Source organism: Crinia signifera, chromosome 4, assembly GCF_055691185.1.
Source record: "Crinia signifera chromosome 4, ASM5569118v1, whole genome shotgun sequence".
Classification (NCBI taxonomy): domain Eukaryota; kingdom Metazoa; phylum Chordata; class Amphibia; order Anura; family Myobatrachidae; genus Crinia; species Crinia signifera.
In genome coordinates, this window is record NC_139220.1 from 335424683 (window position 1) to 335436177 (window position 11495).

At 48.3% G+C, this 11495-nt stretch overlaps 1 protein-coding gene across 1 annotated transcript in view; it reads left to right on the plus strand.

Moving 5' to 3' along the window:
* The first annotated feature begins 3383 nt into the window (after positions 1-3383).
* LOC146073524 (beta-enolase-like) overlaps positions 3384-11495 on the plus strand; it is a 10157-nt gene continuing 2045 nt past the window's right edge. Inside the window, exons 1-5 of the mRNA XM_083180700.1 lie at positions 3384-3504; positions 8826-8915; positions 9871-9966; positions 10471-10529; positions 11302-11375. Coding sequence (XP_083036826.1) covers positions 8831-8915; positions 9871-9966; positions 10471-10529; positions 11302-11375 — 314 coding nt within the window. The 5' untranslated portion in view covers positions 3384-3504; positions 8826-8830. The remainder of the gene's footprint in view (positions 3505-8825; positions 8916-9870; positions 9967-10470; positions 10530-11301; positions 11376-11495) is intronic.

Here is an 11495-nt window from a genome sequence, read left to right on the forward strand (position 1 = left end):
AAGGATCTGGGAGATTAGAAATACAATGCAAGTAGGGTGGCCAATCCGGGATCGGGATCGGCGGGATCCCGGGATTTGGCCCCCAAAATGCTGGGATTTCAATCCCGGGATTGGAGTTTCCAATCCCGGGATTTCAGGATTAGACTGCGCATGCGCAGTCTAATGTCGGGCAGCGTTGAACCAGCCAGCCACCCACCTAGGCTGCATCCTCCTCCATGCCCAGCTCCATCGCCCACCGGCCCGGCCGCACCACAATTGTAAGTAAATATGCGGGCGGCCGGGGCGGGATTTGTATAGGAAGCCAATCCGGGATCCCGGGAATCCCGGGATTTGGCATTTTTCAATCCCGAATCCCGGGATTGAAAAAATGCCCCGGGATTGGCTTCCCTAAATGCAAGGCAGCAGGTAGGGTGACCAACTCATCCCTTTAATCCGGGACACATATTAATTACACAGGTTCTGTGGCAGTTTAAAACCAGGTGAAATGGAGTCTTGAGGTGTGGCAGTTTAAAACCAGGTGAAAGCCAGCCACAGAACCTGTGTAATTAATATGTGTCCCGGATTAAAGAGATGAGTTGGTCACCCTAGCAGCAGGAGATCTATGACTGAAACTGGAGCCTCCTGCAGGATGCGGGAGGGTAGGCAACTACTGTATGTGTCTGACATTACTGTCCTCTATATGAAACTATTATAGGGGGAGATATTTCATCCTTTCCTCCCCCGAGGTCAGTACTCTCGCAGTGGGCCCTTCTGGAGGAGCATCTACACTGGGCTGCTGGTACATGTAGTGGGAAGGTTCTCTGACATCCCTTTTAGGCACAATATGTAAAATGGTTCTGTATATTGCTAGCGGGATATTTGTGGCGTCCGAGGGAACGGCGACCGCTGCAATTCTCGCAGAGCGTATGTTGCAGCAGATGTTGCCAGCGGTAACATACACCAGACTGTCTCCATGACACTTATTGGACTGCGCATGCAGCAGCTGTGCTTTCTCGGGGTGGGGGGATCACTGACTCAGCACCTGCCCCCCATTCGCAGAAGTCCTGGCCTACTTCTATCTGCAAACAGTGGAAAGATCATTCAATGGTGAGCAAAGGGGGGGGGGGGGGGAGCATTCGGCGGGGCGGCGTTAACCTGCTCTCTAAACAGCATATATACGCAGCCTAGCGAGCAAGTCTGAATCGGACCTAGTATGTCATGCAGTCTGGCCATCCGCACGGAATACTGTTCAAAATATCCATCCCAAAATGGTTGCCACCTCAGAGGAGACACTTGTAAAGGATTATAGAGGAAGCGGTTGCCATTTTGGGAGGGACATTTACTAGTGGCTAAGGCCCCCATTTATCATTGATCGCATTTACACCGAGATCTGGGCGGAATATTACCGCCCAGGATCGCATTGTAAATGCGATCATTTCGCCCTAATGTATTACCTGCTGTGCGCAGGGACAGGGCTCCGAAAGGAGCCCGTCCCTGCGATGCCTCAAACCGGAAGCCGGGGGGTCTGTGCATGTGTGGTTAAGCGCTGACCCCTCCGCGACCCCGCTGACCGCACTGCCACTCGGGCAGTGCGATATGCACCCATAGGCTGCAATGGGCTATCGCCATATCAGAATGGCAATAGCCCAGGGCTGCGATGCCAGGCTGCCCGTTGTTAATACATCGGGCAGCTTTGCATCCCCCATAGAAACCTATGGGGATGCGGCCGGCGGCGCTGCAGGGAGGATCACAGCAGGGATCGGAAATTCCTGCTGCGGTCCCCTGTAATACATTAGGGGGATACTTAATATTTGCGGTTAACCCCCGCGGTGTTTTCGGGGATTTAGCCGCAAATATTAGTTGATAAATGCGGCCCTAAATGAGGCAGATCTCATGTGCGCAGGTGTCAACATTGACACACAAAAGACATGAAAAACTCAAGTCAAACTTTTCATGTGCTGACAATTTCCGTGTCAACATTTTGCTTTTGTCGACCTCTTGATTATATTGACCTAATACATGGCGACCTTTTCACTGTCGACTTAGACACTGCTAAACTAATGATCCGCACCTACATAAGTTGTGTGTACAAGGTATATTAGTTGTGTGTCTGTTGTATATTAGTTGTGTGTCTGTTGTATATTAGTTGTGTCTGTTTTATATTTGTTTTGTCTGTGTTGTATATGAGTTGTGTGTATATTGTATATTAGTGTTGTGTATGTTGTATATTAGTGTTGTGTGTATGTTGTACATTAGTTGCGTGTCGGTTGTGTATTAGGTGTGTGTATGTTGTATATGAGTTGTGTGTATGTTGTATATTAGTGTTGTGTGTATGTTCTACATTAGTTGTGTGTATGTTGTATATTAGTGTTGTTTGTATGTCTACATTAGTTGTGTGTATGTTATATATTAGTGTTGTGTGTATGTTGTATATTAGTGTTGTGTGTATGTTGCATACCTCCCAACAGTCCCCGATTTTATCGGGACAGTCCCGATTGTCAGGGCCTGTCCCGATGTCCCACCCGCGGGCGGCAGTGTCCCGCGGTGTGGGGGGCTGTTGGGAGTCTCCCCTGTCAGCTGCTAAGCAGCGGGGAATAAACGCTGTGCGCACGCGCACAGCGTCTATTCCCGCAGCCAGGGGACTGGGGGCATGGCTAGAGGCTCACAGAGCCTCTGGGTCATGCCCCCATAGGCGGCAAAATGGGGGCGTGGCCTCGCGGAAGAGCCGCGAGTATAGGCCACGCCCCCGAAAAATTTCGGCGCGCCTCCGGCGCGCAGGAGCATCGTCCCGATTGACGAATTTCTAAAGTTGGGAGGTATGATGTTGTATATTAGTTGTGTGTGTATGTTGTATATTAGTGTTGTGTGTATGTTCTACATTAGTTGTGTGTATGTTGTACATTGTACATTAGTTGTGTGTATGTTGTCTATTAGTGTTGTGTGTATGTTGTATATTAGTGTTGTGTGTATGTTCTACATTAGTTGTGTGTATGTTGTACATTAGTTGTGTGTATGTTGTCTATTAGTGTTGTGTGTATGTTGTACATTAGTTGTGTGTCTGTTGTATATGAGTTGTGTGTATATTGTATATTAGTGTTGTGTGTGTGCTGTATATAAGTTGTGTGTCGGTTGTATATTGTATATTAGTGTTGTGTGTATGTTGTACATTAGTTGTGTGTCGGTTGTATATTAGTTGTGTGTATGTTGTATATTAGTTGTGTGTATGTGTATATTAGTTGTGTTTGTTTGTTGTACGCCCTCCAGCATGCCCCTACTCCACCCTGCACTTCCCCATAGTGTGTGATTGCCATCACCTGTGTGACCCCTCCCATCACTGCAGCACAGGTGAGTGTAATGGTGAAGGAGGCGGGAGGAGCAGAGCTCTGTGCTGCTGCTGCTGGGGGGGGGGGGGTCTGGTGATGAAGCAGCTGCGCCTCCTGCCTCTGTGTCACTGCTCCCCTCCCTCTATATAAGGAGGACACAGACAGCTGGGCTAGCACCGGCCAGTGGCACCCAGGCACCAAGGTAAGCGCCTGCTCCTGTGTGTGGGCTCTGCATGTCCCTAACTGTATGCGTTACCCAGTCAGGGGGCTCTGGGTACCCATCACACAGATACCGCCTCATCTGCTGTGCCCCTAACTCTGCAGACTTCATCCACCCGTCTGCTCTGTATCCTGCAGTCCCTGCTGTGTAATCCTCCCCCAATCTATATACTGTATACCTGTGTGTGTGTGTGTGTGTGTTATAAGGTATATAGCAGGGTGCTGCCCCTTTTGGATTGTTTCAGCTAATATACTCTTCTATATGCAGTTATATAGTATATGCAGGTGTGACTTTATTGCAGGGACCCTGCGCTGTATACAAGTAACAGGTTATATGGAGGGGGGAGGGGGGGTCTCGCTGTGACCTTTGCCTGCTGCTATTACTGTCCTGACCTTTATCTGTCCTCAGTGACTTCTGCGTCTTCCTATTTATATCCCTCCGACATCACAGGGATCTGTACCACTTACTGTACCGCACGTATTCACACAGTGCTGATCTGCACACCCCTGACTGTGTATGTGTACGGTATTATACAGAGCGGTGTGACCGGTATCAGCGTATACTCAGTATTATACAGTGCGGTGTGACCGGTATCAGTGTATACTCTGTATTATACAGTGCGGTGTGACCGGTATCAGCGTATACTCAGTATTATTATACAGTGCGGTGTGACCGGTAATCAGTGTATGCTCGGTATTATACAGTGCGGTGTGACCGGTATCAGCGTATACTCTGTATTATACAGAGCGGTGTGACCGGTATCAGTGTATACTCGGTATTATACAGAGCGGTGTGACCGGTATCAGCGTATACTCAGTATTATTATACAGTGCGGTGTGACCGGTATCAGTGTATACTCAGTATTATTATACAGTGCGGTGTGACCGGTATCAGCGTATACTCAGTATTATTATACAGTGCGGTGTGACCGGTATCAGCGTGTACTCAGTATTATTATACAGAGCGGTGTGACCGGTATCAGCGTATACTCAGTATTATACAGTGCGGTGTGACCGGTATCAGGGTATACTCAGTATTATTATACAGTGCGGTGTGACCGGTATCAGGGTATACTCAGTATTATTATACAGTGCGGTGTGACCGGTATCAGGGTATACTCAGTATTATTATACAGTGCGGTGTGACCGGTATCAGTGTATACTCGGTATTATACAGAGCGGTGTGACAGGTTTCAGCGTATACTCAGTATTATACAGTGCGGTGTGACCGGTATCAGGGTATACTCAGTATTATTATACAGTGCGGTGTGACCGGTATCAGGGTATACTCAGTATTATTATACAGTGCGGTGTGACCGGTATCAGCGTATACTCAGTATTATTATACAGTGCGGTGTGACCGGTATCAGCGTATACTCAGTATTATTATACAGTGCGGTGTGACCGGTATCAGCGTATACTCAGTATTATTATACAGTGTGGTGTGACCGGTATCAGCGTATACTCAGTGTTATTATACAGAGCTGTGTCAGCGTGTACTCAGTATTATTATACAGTGCGGTGTGACCGGTATCAGTGTGTACTCAGTATTATTATACAGTGCGGTGTGACCGGTATCAGCGTATACTCAGTATTATTATACAGTGCGGTGTGACCGGTATCAGCGTGTACTCAGTATTATTATACAGAGCGGTGTGACCGGTATCAGCATATACTCACTATTATTATACAGAGCGGTGTGACCGGTATCAGCGTGTACTCGGTAGTATTATACAGTGCGGTGTGACCGGTATCAGCGTATACTCAGTATTATTATACAGTGCGGTGTGACCGGTATCAGCGTATACTCAGTGTTATTATACAGTGCGGTGTGACCGGTATCAGCGTATACTCAGTATTATTATACAGTGCGGTGTGACCGGTATCAGCGTATACTCAGTATTATTATACAGTGCGGTGTGACCGGTATCAGCGTGTACTCAGTATTATTATACAGTGCGGTGTGACCGGTATCAGCGTGTACTCAGTATTATTATACAGAGCGGTGTGACCGGTATCAGCGTATACTCAGTATTATTATACAGTGCAGTGTGACCGGTATCAGCGTATACTCAGTATTATTATACAGAGCGGTGTGACCGGTATCAGCGTATACTCAGTATTATTATACAGTGCGGTGTGACCGGTATCAGTGTGTACTCAGTATTATTATACAGTGCGGTGTGACCGGTATCAGCGTATACTCAGTATTATTATACAGTGCGGTGTGACCGGTATCAGCGTGTACTCAGTATTATTATACAGAGCGGTGTGACCGGTATCAGCATATACTCACTATTATTATACAGAGCGGTGTGACCGGTATCAGCGTGTACTCGGTAGTATTATACAGTGCGGTGTGACCGGTATCAGCGTATACTCAGTATTATTATACAGTGCGGTGTGACCGGTATCAGCGTATACTCAGTGTTATTATACAGTGCGGTGTGACCGGTATCAGCGTATACTCAGTATTATTATACAGTGCGGTGTGACCGGTATCAGCGTATACTCAGTATTATTATACAGTGCGGTGTGACCGGTATCAGCGTGTACTCAGTATTATTATACAGTGCGGTGTGACCGGTATCAGCGTGTACTCAGTATTATTATACAGAGCGGTGTGACCGGTATCAGCGTATACTCAGTATTATTATACAGTGCAGTGTGACCGGTATCAGCGTATACTCAGTATTATTATACAGAGCGGTGTGACCGGTATCAGCGTATACTCAGTATTATTATACAGTGCGGTGTGACCAGTATCAGCGTATACTCAGTATTATTATACAGAGTGGTGTGACCGGTATCAGCGTATACTCAGTATTATTATACAGTGCAGTGCGACCGGTATCAGCGTATACTCAGTATTATTATACACTGCGGTGTGACCGGTATCAGCGTGTACTCAGTATTATTATACAGTGCGGTGTGACCGGTATCAGCGTGTACTCAGTATTATTATACAGTGCGGTGTGACCGGTATCAGCGTGTACTCAGTATTATTATACAGTGCGGTGTGACCGGTATCAGCGTATTATACAGTGCCTCCTTCACCCATTACGCTTCCAAATCTTTCCCTCCACCTCTTTAGCCTGGCCCTCTGCTCCAAATCTGTCTCCTCATTCACACGCCCTAGTCACGCCCACCTTTGCATTCTATCTCTTCCCACCTATCTATCCATCCAGTCCCTTCTCCACCATCTTCAGTCTCGTTTCTGTCAGAGGAATTGCCCCTCCAAGTCACCAGTGACTTTATCACCACCAAAGCCAATGGACCCTTCTCTCTCCTCAGCCTCCAATCTGGCTGTTGCCTCCACCAGTCAAACACTGTCTCCTCCATACTCCTCTACTCTATTGTCCTCCATGAATTTGTCCTCTCATGGTTCAACTCCTACCTAACGTCTTCTACACCTGTGTCCACTTCCCCCTCACTATCTCTACCTCCCTGAGCGTCCGTTCTTGACACCTTCTACACCTTATCCCTTGGAAATCCCCTCTGCTCCTTCAGCTTCCAATACCATCTCTACGCAGACGACCTCCTGTTCTACTTCTACTCTCCTGATCTCTGTTCCCCTGTCATCATTCGCTTCTCTAAAAACCTGTCAGCCATGTACTTGACAATGTCCCAGGGCTTCCTGTAACTCACCATAGCCAGATCAAACCTCTTATTCTCTCTTCCATGCCCCCCTTCCCCCCACTCTCCCAAGAACATCACCATTTCTGTCCCCTATGTCCTTTACCTCTGATGCTCTGCCTCCATCGCTCCCAGCCCTGGGACCTATTCTCCTCCATCGCTCCCAGCCCTGGGACCTATTCTCCTAAGTCATACTCTCCTCATCTCCCACTTGGACTATGTAACCACCTCCTCTCTGGTTTCTTCCCCCTGTAATCTGTTCTTAACATGACTGCTCAACTTTTACCCCAACGTCCCAGATCCTATTGCTTATGTGTAAAGCTTTAAACCACTCTTCTCCGGTATCCAAATGGCTGGCATCTTCTTGCCCTTTTCATACTTCACCATTCACATTGGGACCAATCGGGAATGGTGAAATGGCCTGAATTGAGGGTACGGGGCCTCTAATTAAGGGGCCCCAAATGCTCTTGGCCTTTTCACCAAAAAAGTGAAACATTTGTGTTGACCTTTTCAAAAGACGACCTGGATGTTGTCTGTGAGCTATATCACCCCCCCCCCCCCTACCTTCATCTCTAACATCTCCTCATTTTATCCTCCAGCTGTTCTTTCAGTAGCCACAGTAACTCTAATGCGCAGGGCCCTTCTTCCTCTTGTTCCTCCCCAGTACACCCCTTCAGCCCCACCGATAGTCGCCCATACATTATGTGCAGGATCACTGAGCGCTGAATTAAATCCCAGCTGTGAACCCCTGTCACTTGTCCTTCCCACTCTGGTGCCATATTGGTGCCATATTAATGCTTGGTACTCATATACAATACACAGTGGAATGCTGTAGCATAAATATACTACTCTCCTTGAGGTTTCGTATGGTTATAGGGTGTGGTCGACATGAGATAAAGATATCTCGGGATGGACTTAAGTTTATTATTCGCTTATGACTGACTGCCCATTTTCAGTGGTCCTTGCTTCAGTTTCTAGGTGGAAGGTCTCTCTCCCCCCCCCCCCCCCCCCCCCCCCCCCCCCATCCAAACCCACCACAAATGCTGAGGTCGGGCATCTGGGAAACCAAACTATACGCAACTGTAATGCTCTTCTGTTGCAATTACAGTGCAGGGACAAGGAGAAGGTTGACCTCACCATTACAGGAGGGGAAACCCCCCCCCCCCCCAATTAGTTAACCCCTATTGGGTTATACACTAGACTGTTGCACTTATGTAACTTAATTCTGGGTTGAAGAAAGGCCGAAATAAAATGGCGTTCCCCCAGACGCAAATCTAATGCTGTTAAGCCTGTTCCATGTGTCTGGCTGACAAACTGAAGACTTCACACCAAGGTGAGGAGCAGAAACTGGATGTTATCTGCATATACAATAAGTGGACGAGCCAGGTGCGCTATTGCCAGAGTACAAAAGAGTTTGGGGGAACAGACCCCTCACCAGTCCTGTATGGGCGGCTAAATACAATGGCACGTGCCCTATACCAGTATAATCTGCCACAGTGAAAGGCAATTCTTGTGGAGGCAGAATGAGGTTAGAGTGAGAGCAGCTGAGCACTACAGACACTGCAGCTGACAGGCAGAAGGCCGGACGCCTGCAAAGCTGCAGCTGCTGCGAACTGTAATGAATATATACATTGTGGCTATGTTCTTATATTCCTATTTCTCTTTAAGGAAAGATGTCGATTCAGAAGGTTCATGCCAGGGAGATCCTGGACTCTCGGGGGAACCCGACCGTAGAGGTTGACCTGTATACGGCGAAAGGTGAGTTTCTGCCGGCGTCTGTATTCCCATATGAGAAAATAAATGTGATTATTTCATCTTTCAATGCTATAAAACTGATGCTGCTTTCACACCACAAAACCTGCTTAGACCCGGTATTTAAAACGGTTTTATGCCCCTTTCAGACCGCACAGTTACCCAGTCTTTTACCGGGTCTAAACAGGTTTTGTGGTCTGAAACAAAATGGAGGCATTTCCAACCCCCCCCCCCCTCATTAAATATTCACTGCACTGGGTCCCGCTCATTAGATATGCAGAGCGGGACCACTCGTTTCCAAATACTATTTTTGGAAACGGTAAAATCACTGTGGACCTTTCAGACCACACATTTTAACATTTTGAAATGTTTAAATGGCAGAATACCGGGTAATGTGTGCGGTCTGAAAGGGGCAAGAGTGACAAGACAACCGGCAGACCGGGGACGTGGAGACAAAGGTTGGACGGGAAACTGTCAATAGGTCATCTGGACTTAGCTTGATACATGAAATGGGTCAACTGGGTCAGAAGGGTGACGCTAGCATTAGGTCAAAGGTCGACATGCCTTTTTCCAAAACGGGAGGAATTTCTTACCCTACATCCACTAGGGCGTGGAAGGTGAATATACCCGGAGCATGGCGAGCACAATACGGTGTCCATGTCGCTTGCATCGAAATTCGTAAAAAAGGTGAAACTCGTGTTGACTTTACCCACGTTATTGACCGGTTTCATGTGTTTATTTTAATCCCTGACTATATAATGTATGTTGCTCCAAACCCTGGTGGACACTGAAATATGTAGCGAGGGTTGTACTGTGGTGGGGAACTCGGCTACTCCTAGGCAGAGATGTTGGCAGTGGAACCCCTTACGCAGCTTCTCACCACACTCAGCGGAGCCGGCTCGATGTGTAACAGGTGACATTGGTGTTCATGTCGGTGACTTTCAGCTGGTCTCTGTTACAGGTCTCTTCCGGGCGGCCGTCCCCAGTGGAGCTTCCACCGGGATCTATGAGGCCCTGGAGCTGAGAGATGGGGACAAATCCCGGTACCTGGGGAAAGGTGAGTGACGTGGGGTCTGATGTACAGAGCGCACCGTATGTGCTGTAGATGTCCGCACTGTAATTCTGCACAACGCGTTTCGCTATGGGCTGGAAGTGTTACGTCCTGGACAGCGGGGGACCAGGTCTGGAGTCTACTGAATATGATATGTCCGAAACAAAGGTCCCATTTCCCTAGACACAATGCAGGGATCGGTGGTCTCTTCAGGCACGTCGGGGGTATGAGAAGGCGCCCCTACTATTCCTGATGGCGGCCCTCATCTTCATTGTGGGTTCTAGGAGACCGCTGTATTGCAGATTAGAACGTGTGCAGCCGATGGTCCCAGGTGTCGGGGATAATAACTCTTATAGACTCTGATGCTCACACTGCCAAAAATGTCTATATATGCCATCACCATGCGTGGGCTACTGTTTGCCATGTATTGGGCTGGCACGTATGTCACTGTTACATGTTACTCTGCAGAGCTCTATTCTGTATCTCACCCACCCTCCGCTCTCTCGGCAGGTGTGCAGAAGGCTGTGGACCACATCAACAAGACCATTGTACCAGCTTTGTTGGAGAAGGTAAGTGGGGCGTTGGCATCTGTGGGCACCGCTGTGAAGCCACGGTTCTGCCTTCCCTACATTATGTGGTATACCACGAGGATATTTAGAACATGGCCGCACTTCATTTCTGCGTCTGTTCCCCTGATCGGTCTGTGAATTGTGTACATACAGGGCGTGACCTTCTAAATTGGGCCCTGGAGCCCCTAGGCAGCTGCATAATGGTAGAGGCGGCCCTGGTTCCATGTAGGGGATTCCAGACCACATCATAATGTAGTAACTTTGGGGGGGGGGGTTTACTAAAACAAATTCATGGGCTTCAGCAGTCAGATCCATGGTCTTGTTCCCTCCCCCCCATATCTTCCATAAAAAATTCCTCCTCCTACCCAACGTCCTGTGCATCCACCACCTCAGCTCAATGCCCCATCTCCTCCTACCCAACGTCCTGTGCATCCACCACCTCAGCTCAATGCCCCATCTCCTCCTACCCTCTACTGAATTCCATGCTCACTGAGGGGTACGCCGCCAGTTCCTCTCCACTAAAGGAACTGTAGATCTTTAGCTTTTGTCACTTGCTGTTAACGGGTCTCATTTTGCACCTCTCCCTTGTCATTGGAGAAGTGAGGTGGGTGGGCAGGTGGCACTGTGGGGGTATTGCGTGTAACACTGAGCCAGGCCCTAGGTGAAGGCTATCCCGGTGCATCTTGCAGTGTCGCGGGCATGGTGCCTGCCTCAGCGTAGGGGCACCAGTGTACCCAGAACACACATTAAGGACTCTGCTCTTTATTCACAGAAACTCAGCGTCGTGGATCAAGAGAAGATCGATAAACTAATGCTGGAACTGGATGGGACGGAGAACAAATGTGAGTAGGACAATTGATGATGGAGATGTTTGCGCCCCCTCCCCACATCCATGTGACATTATATATGGAGATGTTGGGAGTGATTGGGGGGTGGCGGCAGGGTACCAGGGAAGGGGGCATACTA